The 21,594-nt window shown below is 41.3% G+C and overlaps 1 protein-coding gene across 2 annotated transcripts in view; it reads left to right on the top strand.

Moving 5' to 3' along the window:
- The window catches only part of FGF9 (fibroblast growth factor 9), a 122,439-nt gene that overhangs the window by 78,611 nt on the left and 22,234 nt on the right, over positions 1–21,594 (top strand). The window contains exon 1 of one of the 2 annotated variants that reach the window (XM_075198861.1): positions 1,143–2,166. The exons of the other annotated variant lie outside the window; for it this stretch is intronic. Coding sequence (XP_075054962.1) covers positions 1,890–2,166 — 277 coding nt within the window. The 5' untranslated portion in view covers positions 1,143–1,889. Of the gene's footprint in view, positions 1–1,142; positions 2,167–21,594 lie in introns of those variants that run through there. 2 annotated transcript variants of the gene reach the window in all.

Below are 21,594 nucleotides of genomic sequence, written 5' to 3'. Positions count from 1 at the left end.
GTCATATTCCAGAGTAAAAAGAATAAGTACATCTGACTGCTGATATAAATACATGATTAAAAAGCACAGAAGGACGAAAAAGCATTGCAGTTAGTGAAAATTGCAGGGCAATATGTACAAGCCAATAAATTCAACAGAGGTGTAAAATTCCTTTAATGTAATTCCAGTTACATGACACATTTATATTGGTTACATTCCTTTTAAGTACATATGACCAATTACTAATTTTATCTAAAGACAAACATGAAAACGGGCAATAAATAGTTCCCTTTATTAAGTCTTGAACAGGTCTCTACATAGCTGCAGCACTACACTGATGGGCCACTTGGGGCACTGTTTATCCTACTTTCCACAATATTTATAAATCAACGCCAGTGTAACTAACCATCATACTACAGCACATCATTTTTTATCCCTATCCCACAACACAAGGATCGATTACCAACATAAGCAAAACTTATTTAAAGACTTTGCAAACTTTTGGAAGTCAGTTATGTGGCTAATTCTCATCTAGTCACATATTTAAAAATTAACTCAATTTTTAATTTTTAATAACTTTACATTCTTAAAATGCAGAAATAAAAGTGTACAAAAAAAGTTTAATCCCAATGGTCTTCTCCCACCTAAAAAAAAAAAAAAAAAAAAAAAAGAGTGGGGGGAGGAGAAAATGGTCCAAAACTACAAGAACTCTTTTCAAGCATAAAAGTCTAAAAATGGTCTTAAATCCACACTTTTAATCTGACAGCTACCAAAAAAAATCCAAATGCAACAATACAACATAGTTGTGGTTTTAATTATTAGGTGGTTTTTTTTTGTGCAATTTATTTCACATTAAAACTGGACACACACACATATATATATATATATATATATATATATATATATATATATATATATATATATATATATATATATATATATATATAAAAGCTTAATAGTGCATAATATATATTACTTAACCGGTAATTGGGGCGGTGGAGAACACAGCCACTTTTACTGCAGTGCATGTGGTCACTCTTGAGTGGCAGAAGGCTGCAAAGCGCTGCCGCAGAGCAGTGTGAGTGGGGGTTAGCCAGCGGGCTGTAGGACCCGGGAGGACGCGGCTTGGCAGGCAGGCAGCAAGGCTACCTTAAACCCAGCCCAATGCCTGCTGCTGCGCCACTCTGCGAGCTGGATGGAGAGCCACAGCCTCAGAGCTGGAGATCAACACTCGCAAGCGAGCACTGCACAGCACAAAACACCTGTTCCCAGCCAGCCCACCAGCACTTGCACCTTCCTGACCCCCCTGCAGCAATACTGGAATAAGAGGCTTGCACCTGAAAAGTTTCCTTGCATTTCTCCTGCTCCCTGTCCTCAGTGATTTTTTATTTTTTTTAGATTTCATCCCCTCTTGCTGGATTCATGCTGATGTATGCAGTCTGTTATAAAGCCAAAACAGCGCATGTCTTTCTGGAGTCAGGATCCATACATTCTGACGTAGCCTGCACATATTAAAACAAATCCACACAATCGTCTGGGTGTTTAAGTTGACATGACCAGTGGAGATCTTCTACCAAATGGAGAAACTCCGGATTCCCCCCCTGACTGCCATTGGATGGGCTGAAGACCTCCTTGCCTGCTGAGAGCCAGGGATGTGTGGACAGCAATATGTCAGTGGCTGCGCTCAAAGTGGTGCTTTCTTAGACTAACAGAGGTTTGACCTTGAACCTGAAGCTCTCAGCCCAGAATATTAGTTTTTATAGATGCACTGAATGGATTGAAGAGAGAGACAACATCCTCCCCCTTTCCACCTCAGTGAGTGATTCAGAGGATACAGTGTATATATACCTGACCTGATATCTTCCTCTTTGATCTGATTATCCAGCACCCAGGAAAGGCAGATAAATCTGATGGCTCCCTTGGGTGAAGTTGGGAACTATTTTGGTCTGCAGGATGCTGTGTCTTTTGGAAATGTACCCGTTTTGCCAGTGGATAACCCTGTGTTGTTAAGTGACCACCTTAGCCAGTCTGAGGCAGGGGGGCTGCCTAGAGGGTCTGCAGTCACTGACTTGGAACACTTAAAGGGAATTCTCAGGAGGAGGCAGCTCTACTGCAGGACTGGATACCATTTAGAAATATTTACAAATGGTACTATCCAGGGGACAAGACAGGATCACAACAGATTTGGTAGGTATTGCCTTATAACCTACAGTCACAAATTTTAATATAATCTACATTACAAAAAAAAACAAAACTGGCTGCAGATCCATCCAATGCAGGTACTGTATGATTAAAATATTCATGTATTGACACTGATAAGTGAAAAGAAAATGTCCTAAACTTTTATTTACAAAATAACAGGTTTGTGGTAAGGATGATCAGTTGTTCCGTTTAGTATTCAGAATTGTATTACTAGTATTACCAGAATAGCAGTGATGAATGATATTCTGTTATAGGCCAGAGTGTTCCCATGTATTGGCAGCTGAGACTGTTGGCTATTGATCAGCGTTTATTTATTGTTTTTCCTCCTTTATAAATAAAACAGTTTCTCATTTACAGAGGCGTGGTACATGCTGATCATATAGGAAGCACCAATGTGCCATTTGCTTTCCAAATTCTTGTAGGATTGCAGTAAGAATCTAGCCTCATGCATGGATAAATCCATAGACTGAACTAATTTTAAAAAGCATACCATTGGCTTTATTTCTATAGGGTGCTATTTGTGACTCAGCATTAAGAGCTGGAGACTGGAGGGCGCATGGCATGCACCCCCCCCCCTCTCTCCCTCCCCTACCATTTAACCCTTGGAGTGCTGGCGGGACATTGTTCTGCATTGCTGCAAGTGTAAGTCAGGAATGATGGAGACACATCTTGAAAACTCAAGAGCAGGGAAGGATGAACTATGTGCACAGCTGGTCTTACCTGCCAGGAAACTGTTAATGACGCTGTGCCAAGTTATGTTAAACCACCTGACACAATGTACATGCTTGATCCTACAGGAATGAGTTTAGGGTGTAACTGCTTTTATTTAATACTTGAATCGCAGATGTTGAATGACATGTGACAGTCCTGCTACAACCTTACAGGAACATAGTCTGCCTTTAGTTACATTGTAATGAGCACTTTTCAGGCAGCATTGGGAAAACACTAAAAACAAGATCCACAGCGGTTATTTTTTTTTATGGTGTTTGCAGACATTTCCTACTTAATAACTCAACTATGTATACGACTATCATGAGGAACTGTGACAGCCCCGTACGATGTTGTGAGGAAGCAGGAAGATGAAGAATATTCAAAGTATGCATTTAATAAGTAAAGAAGCAGCAGTTGTAGCCTGCAGGATGGGGGATACAAGGAGACAGTGAGATCACCGGTTATAGAACTAGGAGGTCTGCTGAGCAATGAGTGAGATGCGGTGCTGTCATATCCTCACTGCAGTGCTTAGATCACAGGGACTGCTCTCTCTGGACGGTACTTGTGAGTATATACTGTACCTCTGTAATACTGACGTCCACTAGATTACTGTCCCCTTGCATGATGATTGTGCCAAAGTCATCTTCCTATATAGGATCGTGCATGGTATGTATGAGGTCACTAATAGGGGGTGTCCAATGCTCTCCTGTATGAGGTGTGGTAGGAGATCATTTAGTAAGCGGTGCATTATTTATAGTGCAGGGGGTCCTTGCAGTGACTGACGTGTTGCATAGACCATTACTTACTTTGCTCTGGACCTCCTATGGTGGTGGATCTCTCCCCATGGGTGAGCCCATGCACGCAGCTGTCCCACCCCGTTAGGATCAGGCAGGGTGCAGTGAGGTGTGTGTGCGCACCGCGGTACATTGGGGAGAGCACAGGCTGCGTTGCTCCCTGAGCTCTATCATGTGCTGATCGCCCCAGCCCGGGCTCCACGCCTCCGGCAGGTGTCTTGTGTATGTGTCCGCCCTGCTGCCGGCTGGTCCTAAACCGCGCCGGCTTCCACCGCACATGGGGCAGCCCGCAGAGATGAAGACGGCAGCACCCGCGGCTGTACTAAACGCATTAAGGGAATCGCTCAGTTCGCCCTCCTCGTAATTGACATGACATTTATTAACACATTTGTTGCCGAGGGGGACAGAAGAGCACAGCCTAGAAGGCAGCACCTTTGTATATATCCATAGATATACTCTACTTACTCACACTTCAGATCCCAGACATTTCTGGGAAGTCACATCTTAACTTAGCCTATGCATTTCCCATTACTCTGAAATCATTGCTATAATTACCCTATAACGACACCAAAACCAAGATGGTCTTTTTTTCATACCATGCCTAGATGCACTTCCCTTGTTTTTATATCTTAAAAATCTGATGTGCTGGGTAGATCATACCTGGCACATGCTTTCCAATGTATGACAGCAGTGAATGCGTTAACTTTGAAACACACTCATCATAAAACATAGCCGCCTATCCATGTAACATTATGAGAATGTCCTCGTTCCCCTAGCATGCTTTGTACCAATTTTGCATTTAGTTAATATGTATTTCAATGGCAGGAGTCCAATCTGTGAAGTTTCTTTTTTTTATGTTGTGGCTTCTTGTGACTTTCTACCCTGGAGCTCTGGTAAATCTGCATTTCAAACTTGAAAGATAACTGCTTATCTCTCCTTGTTTTACATGTGTATTGGTGCTAATTGGTTTAAGTAATTGTCGCTGTGAAAATCCTGAGTGCCTCATGCCAAAACTAATTAATAACACCGATAACATTTGCTGCATAGACTGTGGCTGCTTGCAAAAGCAAACGAATACTAAAATTTATACAATACAAATGGGCTGTGTTTACACTCCTTTGGGTTAAATGCATACAAATACAGTGGAAACCAATGGAATGTCACTTTGTGATATTTCCTTTAGGATTTGGGGTTGGTTCCAAAAAACAAAATCCAAACACATTTACTTGTAATGTAGAATCTTTCCAGTAATCCACCGTTTGCTATATTATTATTGACTGATCCATGTAATAAGATGTATAGGTGATTATGCAGTCTCTAATAGACTACAAAAATGAGGGACATGTTATGTAATGCAGTCTCCTTTAGTGTAGGACAAAGGTAGTCATTTTAAATTCAGTAACTCTTAATATTGTGGGTGTATCTCTGCATCAGCTGAATCACTGCATGTACAGCATTTACAAAAAAAAAAAGCCAAGAGCATGCAGAAAGGCAAAGTCAAGACAAGAGGTGACCTCCATCGCTTGACGCAGGGCACAGAAACTGTTTTAATGCTGCATTTTGTATCCACATGGAGAAATGTGCTTGCAAAGCTTGGCATGCGGACGCTGGGCACCGCCACTCCTTGCTGCCACATTGCTACTGCAGAACATTGCAGATTAACTCAAAGTGAATTTGCATACAGTTCTTGCCAGGACTGCCACTGTGACGTTGCCTTGGTGTCCCTGGTGCCCTCTAACTCGCACAAATGATTGGACATTAAATTCCTGGATGGGTGCTCAAGCTTCTCTGTATTAAACATACACAGATATAGTTATAGCATCACTAGATCAGTTTTAATTTTAGATGCTCAAGAGCAAACAGTGACTCATTGGGGGAATTGAATTCAATGCAATGTGCCGCTAAACATCCCAACAGCGAAACTCTATGGAGTGCCCTCTGCGACCGCTCCGGAAGCACTCTGCGGCACGTGGCAGAGAATTGAATCAGCCCAATAGTTTTATTTTTGTTTTATCCTTATGCGCTCTATGTACTAAACTGCGATCAGTCATTAAAACGGAGAAAACAGCAATTTTCTTCATAAACTGGCAATCGCACAATGTATGAAGGGTGCGTAATGTTTCTTATCGTGGTGCCCATAGATTAATATGGGAGCTGCGCAGTTCTGCAATGCATCAAGCTTTGAAAAACTTTGTATTGCACAGAAAGGTAACGCCATCTTCGGATGGCGCGACCTGTCGTTATGTATGGGATCCAGCTACTGAACGGCTTAGCTGTATCCCTCACCACGGAAGTGCTGTACACATGCGCATAGCACTTCCTCCATTCACCGGCTGCACAAGGCTGATAGTAAATTGGAAACACTCTTCGCACTAGAGGGGGGACTTCTCTGGTGCCCCAGAATACCCCCGTCATGGTGCATTTCAGCGGCCCTTAAATATGCATATTTACTGGCACTGCATTGTGTTAATACATAGACACCTAAGTGTATAAAATGCATTAATATTTTATTACAGGTCACTGTACTGTAGAAATATATAATGCACTTTCATTATGCAAATTAGTTAACTCCAGCTTAATAACTACTGCATTACTTTTGTGCCTAAGTAACATTTTACACTATTACTAATTGTCCTTTAGTCTATCAGCTAACTCGTGTCTCGTCTTGTATCTCTGACGTCTGAATCTTAGTCTAGCCAACAGTGCCTCATGATTGGCTAACTGATTACCCAATGGAGTTAGCAATCTGCCCTGACATCACAGCAACTGAAAACTGTGAGGCCAATATAATTTAGTGTGAAATCAAAATCTGGTGGGGCTGGGTAATTATAGTTATCTGGTGAATGCATTGATGTGAGGTCATCACAATGCATGGGGGGTTCTAGACTACCAAGCAACCAGATCTGTGCAATTTGTATTGGTAACCTGTGTGGCGAAATTGGTCTGATGTCTGTATGTGATCTAGTGAAATCAGTTGATCTACATGTATGTGCCCAGGGTAACAGTGCAAAGATAGATGTACATACTGTAAATGGGCCAAGGGTAGAGGCCAAGTTAAAACATATATTTAATCCATATAAGCATTGATGTGTGTGGTGCAAGGTTAAAAAACAATAATAATTAGATTATTTATTACATGCTACAAAATAGGTATTTTCTTAAACTTGATATTGCTATAGTATATTATATAGATGCACTCATCATCATCAGCTATTTATATAGCGCCACTACACACACACACACACACACGTCAATTTGTTAGCAGCCAATTAACCTACCAGTATGTTTTTGGAGTGTGGGATGAAACCAGAGCAGCTGTAGGAAACCCACGCAAGACGGGAAGAACATACAAACTTCTCATAGATAAGGCCATGTTCGGGAATTTAACTCATGACCCCAGTGCTGTAAGGTAGAAGTGCTAACCACTTCGCCACTGTGCTGCCCTCTTTTAGCATCTATTGTTTGTGCTCCATTGACGATGTGAGTAATTTAAACCAAGGATTCCCAGCAGGGCCCTCTTAAGAACATCTTGGGCCCCGGGCACAGCAGTGCATCGGGGCCCCTATATATACAGAAAAAAAAAAATGAATATATATATATGGGGCCTGCAGCCCAGGGGGGCCCGTCGGAGGCAGCAAAAAAAAAACCAACCTGAAAAAAAAGAAGAAAATACTTACCTTGCAGTCAGCTGGTGATCCAGCTCCCTCCATGGTCTCCTCCTCCGTCGCGCTCCGCAATGGATGTCGGGCGGGCGTGATGTCGTCATGCCCGACATGCACTGCGAGCGCGATGGAGGAGACCATGGAGGGAGCCGGATCGCCAGCTGACTGCAAGGTATTTTCTTCTTTTTTTTCAGGTTGTTTTTTTTTTTTGCTGCCTCCGACGGGCCCCCCTGGGCTGCAGGGCCCCCGGGCACCTGCCCATTGTGCCCAATGGGAAAGACGGCCCTGATTCCCAGTCCACTGGGAGCCCTAACAGTGCAGGTTTTCCAGGTCACAAGTGAAATAATTACCGTTTGTGGATCTTTTATAATGTGTCAGTCAGTAATGAATACACCTGTGCTCCAGCAAGGAGATATAGAAAACATGCACTGTTAGGTCTCCCTGAGAACTGGGTTTGGGAATCCGTGACCTGGAAATTCATCTACAATATCAGAAGGTATACCCCAACCCAAAAGTTTACTTACCTAGAGTCTACCCCAATGACATCTTTTGTTAGCCCGTCATCCCTCTGCTGGTGCTATTGACAACACACTGCCAGTGGGAGCCTGCAGGATCTACCAGATCGGCTCCAGGCCCGCAGGGCACTGGTGGACCCTCCAGACTCCAGGTAAGCTAACAACTGGCGGTATCATAACTTCTGGTATACGGCCCTAAATTGAATTGCCCTTTAACAGGAATTTGTAAGTTCTTTTTCCCATCTGCACATTTATAACAGAATTTCAGGACACACAGTTGAAGGGATGTGAAGCTCCTATGTGAACGTTTGCTGTGTAATATATATATATATATATATATATATATATAATGTATGTATATACAGTCTGCACAAAAACTCCAGTGCAAGCAAGGTGAGAGGCAAGTCTCTATCCTGTCTAATCTCCTGATTTGTTTATCATGGCGCAAGCTTTCATATACAAGCTATGGCATGAAGCTGCCAACAGAAGGTTGTTGGGGTTTTTTTTTGTTTTTTTTAACAAGATTTTTATCTACCAAACTCTAATCTTCCAGCATTGCAGGTGATTTGAGGATCAAAGTAATAGGAAGAGTAATGCATTGATGCAGTTTTGTTATACTTCTACGAGGTGAAAACACGAGGCAAGTTGAAAAGCAGGGGGGCGATCACGGATATTATTAATAATGTGTAGAGTCAGATTTCAAAGCGGGCTGTAAAACGAATGAGGTGGGAAGAGTGAGGCTGATCTGATGCCACAATCTACAGATACAGTATGATGCACTGGTGCCCATAATTAGCATTAATAACCCCGGCAGTATGTGACCTGATCTAACAACTAACAGCACCTTTAATACTAAAAGTTAAAGGGACATATTCAAAATTGTCTGTACCGTATTTCTTGGACCACAAGATCCACTTTTTACTTGTCTGAATATGCTGCATTCTGTATCGTTTATACGTAGCCTATATTACTAATATGTGCTTTGTGCACGAAGTTTGCACAGAAGTCGGTGGGGGAAATTCAACTGGCCGCGTGACTGTAAAATTTTAACACGGTCTGCGCACTATTACCCATATTATGGTAACAGTGCGCATAATTACCGTTAATATGGTAATTTAAATGCTGGCTGTGTTAAAATTCAATATTACCGGGAACACACTTAGCGCAGCATTATTCTGGGGGGGAATTGAATTCCCCCCTAAGCGGGGGATTCAGGTTCTGCATGAAGTGCCATAAAAATGTCCTGTGAACCAACTCCGTGGCGATGTCTGGCCTGAAATCTTTGCACAGGTTAGCAAAAATGATTATCAGTACCGCGTTAAAAGAAAGTGCACAGCGTTGCAGCGATCTTCGGAGGCACTTTGCGCAGAGTTGAATTCCCACCAAACATTTGGGGGCAGATTCAACTGGCCTTGAGGTGCCACTGGACATTGTCGGCTGATCACATTGCGGGCCAATATGGTAGACAATCTCTGCTCATTTTCTCCTTGCATCCCCAAGGGAGTTGGAGGGAGTAAAAACATTGAGTCGATGTGGCTCCGCGGAATGTTCCAGACACATCGCGGCACCTCGCGCCAAATTGAATCTGCGCCTTATAGTTCTAGTAAATAACCCTTCTTGATACTTTTCTATATCTGCCAACCTGACTCCTATTCACAGTGACTTCATTATGTACTAATATTCCTATTACAATATTGCTGGTAACCAGAACTCACGTGGTACGTCACCCTAAATTGTGTCGCCACGATGCAAAGGAAAAGATCTAAATCCGCTCCTGCAATATCGGTGATCAAAACTATTCGCTGATGTTAAAACATGCCTTTAATTGTAGATTATTTTACTCAGACCAGGCGATTGCAGTTGGAAAACAAGTGTGAAAAGCAGAAGTAGACTATTACCTGACTGTGAAAGGTAGGTAGGTTCAGGTGTTCCTTTCCCTATGCTGCAGTACAGCTGATATATGTATTATCCCTAGTTGGTCCTCTGCAGTAATAAAGCAAAAAGAAAACACTGCATGAGTTCATAATGTTGTGGTTCCCAACTAGTCCCATTGTGGTCGGCTGGACAGGCCGTCTCTAATGCGTTTGAGTGTGGAGAGCCAGTGACTCAGAGGATACTGTGGTGATATTATTTGCTTAATAATATTTCCCGTCCACACATACTGAGCTTGCAGTTTTTCATGTATGTGATATAGAAAGAGGATGAATGCCCATCTTAATGCTTAGCTGAGAAGAATAGTAAAACCGGATATGATTTTATAGCAAAATCAATTACACAAAGCATAAAAGAAGCCGGATCATCACTTTCCACACTATCTGGAGAGCAGCGTTTTTGTGTTGTTAGATTGTACACATGGGGCCTGATTCACTAAGGAAAGGGAAGCAAAAAAACGAGTACGTTTTCTCCTGGATAAAACCACGTTACAATGCAACGGGTGCATATTAGTTTATTATTTTGCACATTAGTTAAATACTGGCTGTTTTTTCATCTAGCACACAAATACTTGATAGCTTTATTTTTACACTAAAATGTAGAGTTGATCTAGGACATGCCCTACCCCAACAATAAATCTGTCCCCACATTTTACATTTAGCTCCCCCTTCAATAAAACATGGTTTTGCAAAGGTGCAAAGTTACTCAATTTCCTTTTTTTGTCATATCTACTCCCCCACCTCCTGTGGTGCAGTATTTTGGTGACCCCCACCCCCCGTATTCCCTCTTCAGTGCCCTCTACCTTTTTTGCCCTCACTGTTACCCATACTTGCCAAGACTCCCGAAATCCAGGTCGGTCTCCCGGGAGAGCAGGCAATTCTCCCGCATCCGGCAAATACCTGCTCAAAATAATGTGATTGAACCGCGTCATTTTGGCCCAGCCCCCCACATCAAAACATAATTTTTTATGCGGGCCAAAATGATGCAATTGACCGCCCCGCCCCCTCCCTCTGGTCACGCCCCCTGTCCGGGATCTCCCGGACTGAAGTGCTGAAAAGTAGGCAAGTATGCTGTTATCTGTTTGTTGCAGCTACTGGTACCAGGAGGAGAAGCATAGCGCTATAATTTGGAGGACTGATTTAGTCTTCTATAGCAGGAGGTATGTAGTTAAAGCAGAATGTTATTGTATTTCTATGTAATAAAGTCCCACACTCATTACACACCTCCAGCCCATGTTTCACTATATATAATGTGTGTGCTGTGATTATTATGAGCTGCTTTCAAAGCTCCGAGGTCACAGGTGATGACATCACTATGTACCATTAATACAGTTATAATGCATCAGAGACATTAATAATATGGGTCACAAAGCCCTGGCTGTGAAATATAATGATATTAGAAGTCACTGAATACTTTGATCCCATAAAAAAGGCACATCGCTGCAGACTGCGTTCTTTTATATGGGTTATAGAGCTCCTCGCTGACTTGTGGTATCGATACAAATATCATACTTGCCGACTTTTCACTCCTGGTCTCTGGGAGATGCCGGGGGAGAGGTGAAGTGTGAGGATGGAGGGGGGGCGAGGTGAATCGCGTCATTTTTCCACAGGGGTGGGGCCAAAATGACGCTATTCGCCGGAAATCCCATCCTGCCCACATGCGGGGAGAATGGCCTGGTCTCCCAGGACTGCGGGAGACCTACCCAGAATTCAGGAGTCTCCTGTACATTTCGGGAGAGTGAGCAAGTATGACAAATATACAATATGGAGCATGGTAATTGTTATCATATACAAACTTCTCTACTGAGTTTTGCAATGATTGAATCGTTATTTATTATTATTTAATGATTTATAAAGCAGAAACTTTGTACAGCAGTAAAGTACTACATACTGGAATTGCTGGAAGACATAGGGACAGATTTATGTAAGGGCGAAAAGCCCTATTGCACATTTGCATCGGCGATGGGGCTTATTTTCTCTTCGCCCTGTACGTAATAGTGGTTACCGCGGCGATAACATCCTTCATACAGGAACATAGCAGGGAAACACATTTAAAGAAAGACATCTTTAGTATATAATAAGTCCTGTGCGATGACTTTTTGAAATTGTAAATGTTGAATGTTACTGAACAACATGAAAGGAGAGAACAATATTATTCTGTGGGCAAAGAGAGCTCAAACAGCTAAAAAGAGGAATAATCACTCCAACGCCTTCTCTTTAAAATGTTTAATACCACTAAGATATGCAAGTACATAAAAAAAAGATTAAGTGCTTATAAATTGGGAGGAATTCACAGAATTCTTTTTTCTTTTTTTTTTCCTTTTTACAGCATGTGTTTGTAAGAACAAATGTGCTTTCAACTTGACGGTGTCTGTAGAACAGGTATTTTGGACAGATTATAGGATTTCTCATCCCGATCACACATTTGTCCTGTACATGTTCTATTGTTGCATTGTAACTGTAAACTCTGCCCCCTGATTGGTCCAGGAGTCTCTTTAAAGATTTAAACTTGTGCAAACCTGTTTCAAAAGTGCCTCCTCTCGGCTCCACATTCTTAGCTTCAACTGCAAGCTGTCTAAGCATTCTGTGACATTAAAAGAAAACCAAAAAAACAAAACAAAACAATGTTTTTAACAATGAAGAAAAAATAAAATCGCAAAAATGTCACATAAGAATGAACAAAATACGCTGGATTACATTTTATGTAATCTCCACCCACAGGGTATAAATTCCTTTCTCTCTAGGCCTTGGGTTAGGATTATGTGATTGTCCATTCTTGCCCTTAGGAGCATTTAAATTTAGATTAGGTACTATACATTGTACTCCTCTGTTACTTAATTGATATTGTCGTATGATTGTGTTTTGAAAATTATTATTTTTTATTGACAATACTGGTCTTTATTCTTGGACAAAGTTATCGATCCTTTTCTTTTTCTTTTTTTTTAATTGCATGTCCATTATTATTTATTTTCTACTCCTCAGTTCCGTTAATTTAAGGAACCTTCTGTAATCTATAAAGAAGCTTTTTTGATAGATGCAGAGGCTCAATCAACGTTCCAGATGACGCACATGTTTTCAACAACAGTGTAGAGGAGCCACACGGCTCAGTGGTTAAGTACGCTGGCTGCATAAGATATACACTGAGAGACTTTCTGGAAGTCACGGTTCAAAAGGGCAGGGAAGTCGTTCATGGGGGGAAAAAAAATTTGTACATGGCACTGTAAAATTGCAAATGACATATTAAAATGAGGTTACTTTGATTGCACTTTAGGAAGTTGACAGAAACGACAACATCTCACAGCTATAACATGAAATGTATTATTCGTTGAGGCCGACTCTCCAAAGATCCGGGTAGTGCCTACAGAACAGTCAAGTGGGCACTCCGCTGTGATGCAACATTGCGCAATTTGCCTCGCAGCCCATAGAGGCGTGTAGAAGTATCGGCCATGTTGGTTAACGTAGTACCCAGAAATGCAAATCGGGCTGTATATTTACTAAACTGCTGGTTTGAAAAAGTGGAGATGTTGCCTATAGCAACCAATCAGATTCTAGTTATCATTTTGTAGAATGTACTAAATAAATGATCACTAGAATCCGATTGGTTGCTCTAGGCAACATCTCCAGTTTTTCAATCCCACAGTTTAGTAAATATACCCCCAGATGTATATCTGTATAGTTTACTCAAATCCCTTTCATATGTATGAATAGAGGTCTTCAACATGCAGCTCTCAAATAAGTAGTTTAATTTTTGGGCATCTCATGAACCCATTTTAAGATGTGAGCTGAATTTGGGCTGGGATCTGTTTTGTTTAGTCCATCATTCACTTAAAATGAAATGGGGCACTGGGTTGAAAGCATAGAGTACTCGCTGCATCGGTGTAGTGTAGCTTTAAGATTCGCGAAAATAGTGGATGATCTCCAGGGTGTACTGGCAATCTACCTGAAAGCGGGTCAAACAGAGAAGCAGTGGGTGTAATTTAGCAAACCAAAATTCTTGTCATCATAGCCTGCCCACAGGGCGGGGGCGTGGCGTAGAAGGCGGGGGCGGGGCGCAGAGGTGCAAGTTTCCATGAAGTCCTGCCTGCAGCCAACTTCCCCTTGGCGCACTCTGAAAAGTCAGAAATTAGGGCTAAGTACAGGAAATCATTCTGGACAGTTACTACAGTGCTATTTAAAAATCATAGTTATTTTATATCTGCCAAACATTATGTTTACATTATCCAAATATTCTAACACTATTTGCATTTGCCGTAACCCATAATAGATAGCATACAGTATTATACCAATGTCTGAAAAAGATCAAATACCATTAAACAAAAATATATTCCCAGCCATAATCAAATCGAACAAGGGAGATAACGATAAAAGTGATTTCGCTAGAACGTGTTGTTGGGCTGAAGAGATTAATGAGCTTGCTATGGTTCATAGTCCTACGACAGATTTTCCGTTTTAATGGATTCACATGAAGGCAAATATTTGGTGGACACTTTCATTCTTATTAAATGCAGTTACATAACAAAACCAAAAATAAATTAAAATGACAAATACACAAAAAAAAAAATTTGATTAGTGACAGAGCACCTTTTGTGTTCTAAGTCTTTATATTCTGCATGTCTGTGGACAGGGATTGCTATTTAGACCAGGGGGGTATATTTACTAAACTGCGGGTTTGAAAAAGTGGAGATGTTGCCTATGGCAACCAATCAGATTCTAGCTGTCATTTTGTAGAATGCACTAAATAAATGATAACTAGAATCTGATTGGTTGCTATAGGTAACAACTCCACTTTTTCAAACCCGCAGTTAAGTAAATCTAGCCCCAGGTCATGCAAATTTTCACAACAGCACGTAGTATTTCTGCAGTTACATGTACTGGTCTTGTGGGAGGCAGTGACCTATCCATTGGTGTGATTGAGTTTGTGAGGACAGGACTGCATGTGACCCGGGCAGTGTCATAATGTGAAGAGGGGAATGTAGGCAAGCAGGAAGCCACAGACTGAGAGTTAGATATTGGAAATAGCAGGATCCCCCAACAGGGAACAGGGCTGTGAGTCTCCTGTACACTTATACAGTGGACTTGTTACGTCTGTTTTGACAATGTCATTGGGATCAATGGAGTGCAAGGCCATGCACTGCCTGTCCAATGCTTTTGTGTGGCATGCAGTGATTAGATGTGGCAATACTCTAGAAGGGAGAGCAACAGGGTCCAAATATTGTCAACATACACAGGTCTAATGTCCTTGGTTAGAAGAGTCTGCTTTCAATGATTAGATTGCAGTCCAGATAATTGCAAGACAGTAGTAGATAAGACCTCTGAGGTGTGTGAAAATTCACAGTGAATGTTTAGTAGCTGCAGGAGAAGGCTGAGTGATAAGGCAACTTTATTTAACCCTTCCTCCCCCAGGAAAGGTAGTTGATTATCTGCCATCAAAATAGAGACTTTTAACCCAGTTTATTTTTATGGGAGAGGTACAAATGGCAGTGTACACACCACTGTCATTAAAGAGCCAATAGCTGGGATGTGTAAGAGTTAAGCAGTTCAAAGTGATAAAGATGAGGCATCTTGTCATTTGATAGCCTCAACATTCTACTTTGTACACCTCAGAGATCCAAGGTACATAGTTTATATAGCAAAAGTGAAACAGGGCCATGACATCTGCCTGCAACTTGGCAGCAGTTTGTGCTGGGATATAACAATGGCTTAAATATTCCATATTAACCAGCATGGCAGTTGTTACATGTATATTGACCTGGCGCTCATGTCCAATAATCATCAGATCAGATTATTGTTATTAGTGGACATCAGGCTTATTATCAACCACATGCACTGCGATGCCTGGACAATTGCCCGATTTGGCCACTGATATTGGCTTTAGTTGCCTCCATGCTGTGGCCTTTGCTTGATCTGCAGCTGTGTACAGTCTGATTTTTCTCTGCAGATACTAAATCCCTGTAACAGAAACTCCCCTAGAAAGGACCATACAGTTTCCTACTTCCACTTAGCTGCCGTTTTTGTTTCCGACTAGTGATTTATAAGTCATGCTCTGATTATCTCTCAACAGAACACAAGTGAATCAAAGTCACTGACCTAATTACTAAAGTGGAACGAACACAGAAAATGAAAATTCCCCCCCGATTTTGATGATGTAACACAAATACTGTTCTGTTATTTGGTTGTTGAGAAAATGACAGTGAGTACTGTTGATCTCCATTTAAATAGGGATATGTGATCCCTAATTTGACATAAATTGAAGCTGTGTATATTACAGCTTCAATTTATGGTGTATGTTACATATGGTGTAGCCATGTACCCAGAGAGTGGGGTGCAGTGTGTAGTATGTAGTCCCACTGCCTGTGTAGTGGGAGGAGTCACCCACCTGGTGTGGCCCCACTCCCTTTGGTTGCTATGTAAGTGGCCCCAAGAAGTTGCTGTACAGGGGCCCGAAATTATTTTTGCCGTGCTTGGGTATAGCTATTTGTTTTTTCCTGATAGACTATTTACTACCCTTCATGGGGTCTATTTGGTGGGGTGGGGGGGGGGGGGAGGGGGTCAGACAGAGGCGTACAGAGCTCACCACGAAGACCACTGTAGAGTTCAAAGTAATGTAAATTCGTTATACGCAGTATAATACCTCCCAACATTGTCTCAGTGCAAATCGGCTCCCTCACAAAACGGGGACATAGTCACCCCACCCCCTCTACAGTGGTAGGTGTGTGCGGGACCCACGTGTCATGGTGAGTGGGACATACCTTGGAACTTTTGGGAGAAAGTCCCTGATTGTCGGGACAGCCAGGAGGAGCAGTATTTACTTATAATTTTATGATTCTGTGATATCAGAGGGCAATAAAGCTGCTTTCCTATATAAACCTGCTGTTGTTGCCCCTGGGTGCATACTGGAGGGTAGTTTGCTATCGTTATGCTTAGTATGAAAGTCTGATTCTGGCAGCGGTAACATTAGAGTTAAATACATAAAGTATGTATGTATGTGTATGTATGTGTATATATATATATATATATATATATATATATATATATATATATATATATATATATATATATATATATATATATATATATATAATACTTTATGTATTTAACTCTAATGTTACCACTGCCAGAATCAGATGTGTTATGGATTATCTATTTTTGTTTGTTTAGGACTCATTCATACATGTGCACTGGGAGAGTAGGTAAGATGCATACACATACATTTAGACGTCATTTGAATATTTTCCAATGTGCTCTATGTTAGCGGTGCTTTCACCGATCTGGTGTACTGTTTTTATGTGCGTTAATGCATGAGAATTAGGTCATGCTGTACGCTAAAATTTTAAACACAAATTTTGTAAAGTGAAGTGTGAACGAGCCGAAAAGAAACTATTCATCCAGTTTTGAATGCGATCGTTCCAGTATAGTGACTGAAAAGTGCATCAATGGTGCATAGGTGTGAACAAGCCTTCATGCGTGCTTGGCCAAACACCTGGTAATGCGGATGTTGCTCCATAAAATGTTATGCTGGTAGATTACTGCTGCTGCTTAAGCTGGGTACACACTACAGAATTTTCCACCAACTTTTTATGCCGATCGATTTTACATCCGATCGCTCGGTCCATGGACTGCATACACACTAGCCTTGTTTTAGAAGATAAAGGGAAGAGCGGACGTCCCTTTAGCGACTTTTTACAGCCATGTTGTCGTGAGCAATGATTGCAATTTCGTACACATCGGTCGGAAGTTTATACACATTACACAATGGAAACGAGATTGGAACGAAAATATTTAACGGTACGACCAACCAAATGAGGCGACAATCGTCCATTTGGGCAGACTTTCGACCATCGTGTCGCTACATACACTGACCTGACTTTTGAACGAGCAGTCGTATGTCGGCTGATTGAGCCGATTATTGGACGAAAACCGTGTAGTGTGTACCTAGCTTTAGGGTGGGATTAGGATGTGTGGGATCCCAGGGAATATGACTTGTAAAAGCCTCTCTCTCTTGTATGGCTGGCCCCGCCTATAATCCAGTTCCGCTATTGCTCACTGTTATCATTCCGTTTTTGTTTTTTTAATATACCACTGTACTTCTCAGGCCAATGGGCATTACACTGTACTGATCTATATGTATATTAATGGCAATGAAGAAAGTGAAATAAAGTGCAGGATTTAAGTTCATAGCTTTTATTGTAACAAAAATGTTGCATTATCCGGCCATAACTAGGTGTTTTATAGCCAATAACACTGTAATTAAAAAAGCAACACGACTGTTCATGATCACAGTGCCCTTGAAACAGTTTTTTACTGTTCCAACTGCTGACTGTTAGCAGATGGAGATACTGCAGAGGATGACTAAGGAATATGACATTTCTTTATATTGTGAACTGATCTGCTCCTATAATATTAATGATTCTTCTTCATATGATGTGCGTTCCTTTACCTCTGTGAGTCCGATGAAAACAACGGTACTGTCACTTTGCTGAGAGTACCATCATTAGTAATGACTGACTTCGGAGTTGCATTTTTATTTAACATGGCAAGTAAATGGGCGAAACACAAAAGTCATGTAAACCATATACAATGTTATTACTACTTTACCAGAGGGTATTTTAGGGGTGGCATAGACCAACAAAAATACAAATCGTTTGTGGGAAGAGTACCAACAGCTGGAAAAAATCCTATTATGAGTACCACGAAGTATAGACAGATTAATTGTAATACTAATGGTTTATTGCTTAATGTAAAAATATAAGTAGGGTAATAATGAGAGACAAACGCTGACATATAGGGTGAGTCAGATAAGAGAGACTGACAAATAGAGAACCACAGTACCTGTTTCCAGGGCCCCCGGAGTCAGAGAGGCCCAGGGTAGGTGCTGATGTCCCCCTTAGTCCGGATCTAAAGATACAATAGGTTACAAGATAAGATAAATGGTGATGATGATAGGAGATGATGAGACCATTTCCTTCTTTCCTAGAACAGATTTCGGTTAGAGCCTCAATTTCGGATACAGGGATTTCAGAGTACAGATCAGGCACATTTTTGGTTTGATTTTGATTAGAGAGGGAATGTTGGTTTTATTACCCGTTAGCCAGCCTAATTAGTGCAAAGTTTTAAACTTCATCATAAAATTAAAAGGGTTCATTTCTCTTGTTTATTTGAATAGATATGTGAGCAGCACAGTGGCCTCACAGGACTGGGGTCATGGGTTCAATTCCCGACCATGGCCTTATCTGTGAGGAGTTTGTATGTTCTCCCCGTTTTTGCATGGGTTTCCTCCGGGTGCTCCGGTTTCCTCCCACACGCCAAAAACATACTAGTAGGTTAATTGGCTGCTATCAAAATTGACCCTAATCTCTCTCTTTTTCTCTCTTTCTCTCTATCTCTCTCTCTCTCTCTCTGTGTCTATATTAGGAAATTTAGACTGTAAGCTCCAATGGGGCAGAGACTGATGTGAGTGAATTCTCTGTACAGCGCTGCGGAATTAGTGGAGCTATATAAATAAATGATGATGATGAGATTTGCTCGTGGCTGGTTTCTGGTTGTTAGGCTGCTGTGAGAAGCTCATTTGCCAAATATAATGTTCTCAGATTAGCTATGCAAATAAAGGGAAAATGTTCAAACGACATTAAAAGGGTCAAAGTGTATATGTAGAATTGTTAGCTGAACCCATTTATTACTTCTGTGCAACTGGTCACAGGAATAGTAATTGACCCAGTAAAGGTGCCAAGATTAGCTGTGATTGGGACCTAATTGACCACAAATTGTAGCGTGTGCACAGAACATTTAAACGTGGTCATTCAGATGGGGAGTGACGGTGAATATGGTTGGACAGTGATTATAATTTGACTGTGGTCGCTGTCCAACTAAACTAAGATGTGGGACTTCCCCCATAGGGGCACCCGTAAGTCTTGTTACTCAAGCTGGTTCATAGGTCTAAATGCCAGGAAGGAGTCATTCCAATATAATGGTTTAATTCCAATTTATAGACTGTTCTAGGAAATCTAAAACATGTGACAATGTTAGAAATACACAAAGGTTAGTCTGATGATAATATGGAAGGATTGCAGTTGCTTGTTGAACAGTACTACATGTAAGGCTGCTGGAGGGATCGTGGCTGGTGAGAACAGTATAAATGCTGACTCCACTTTCCATCCACTGCTCCTGGTTTAGCTGCAGATCCTGTATTGGAGACTCATCAATGACTGTACTACTGTGTGCTGATGCTTAGATTGGATTGAACTCAATAATGCAGAATCTTCAGATGTAAATTGCTTTCCAATATACATTAGTTTATTACTCTTAGCTCTTTTTACTGGAGAGGGTACAATAGTTGCTTCTGATTTTGATCTCACCATAAATAACATTTTGAAATGAATATCCATATTTTTAAAATATTTTCCAATTCTTACATAGTTCATAGATATTTGTACTTATATTCTAAAAAATCAAAACAGGACATGCTGGCACTTGCAGTTCATAATTGTCTAAGCGAGGTCTAGGATTATACTATTGTACAATGTATGGCTATGCCCCTAAGGCCGTATTGTGTTACTATTGAAAAATGGGGATATTTCCAAAGTGCTAGGAATAGAGCATGACTCAGAATTCCTGATATGATGGTGCAATAAGCTTAGACCATGATATATTTTTCTCTGGAAATCAAATAAATTGGTTTACCATGTTTCTGAAAATAATTTCTATATTTGCAACCAACGCTGAAAATGCTTAATGTGAATTCTGTATTTATTTTGGGCCAACTCTTGAAATGGCATTGAGAATCTGTCTTCTAAGGACAGTGTGTTATATGTAAAATCTGATATTGAGAAAAGTCCTTACTTCATATAGTAATGTTGCTGTCACACTTTCTCTTTCTCTCTCGCTTTTTCTCTCTTTCTCTCTCGCTTTTTCTCTCTTTCTCTCTCGCTTTTTCTCTTTCTCTCTCGCTTTTTCTCTCTTTCTCTCTCGCTTTTTCTCTCTTTCTCTCTCGCTTTTTCTCTCTCTCGCTTTTTCTCTCTTTCTCTCTCGCTTTCTCTCTCGGTTTTTCTCTTTCTCTCTCGCTTTCGCTCTCTCTCGCTTTTTCTCGCTCGCTTTTTCGCTTTCTCTCTCTTCCGCTTTTTCGCTTTCTCTCTCGCGCGCTTTTTCGCTTTCTCTCTCGCGCGCGCTCGCTTTCTCTCTCTCTCTCGCTTTTTCGCTTTCTCTCTCTCTCGCTTTTTCTCTCTCTCGCTTTTTCTCTCTCTCTCGCTTTCTCTCTCTCTCGCTTTTTCGTTTTCTCTCTCGCTTTCTCTCTCGCTTTTTCGCTTTCTCTCTCGCTTTTTCGCTTTCTCTCTCGCTTTCTCTCTCTCGCTTTTTCGCTTTCTCTCTCTCTCGCTTTTTCGCTTTCTCTCTCTCTCTCTCTCGCTTTCTCTCTCTCTCTCGCTTTTTCTCTCTCTCTCGCTTTTTCGCTTTCTCTCTCGCTTTCTCTCTCGCTTTTTCGCTTTCTCTCTCGCTTTCTCTCTCGCTTTTTCTCTCTCTCTCTCGCTCTCTCTCTCGCTCTCTCGCTCTCTCTCGCTCTTTCGCTTTCTCTCTCTCGCTTTTTCTCTCTCTCGTTTTTTCGCTTTCTCTCTCTCTCTCGCGCGCGCTTTTTCGCTTTCTCTCTCTCTCTCTCGCTTTTTCGCTTTCTCTCTCTCTCTCTCTCTCTCTCGCTTTTTCGCTTTCTCTCTCTCTCGCTTTTTCTCTCTCTCTCGTTTTTTCGCTTTCTCTCTCTCTCACGCGCGCTTTTTCGCTTTCTCTCTCTCTCGCTTTTTCGCTTTTTCGCTTTCTC

This window comes from Mixophyes fleayi, chromosome 2 (assembly GCF_038048845.1).
Source record: "Mixophyes fleayi isolate aMixFle1 chromosome 2, aMixFle1.hap1, whole genome shotgun sequence".
Lineage (NCBI taxonomy): Eukaryota > Metazoa > Chordata > Amphibia > Anura > Limnodynastidae > Mixophyes > Mixophyes fleayi.
The sequence above is the reverse complement of the archived record's forward strand: the minus strand, read 5'-3'. Positions and strand labels throughout refer to the sequence as shown.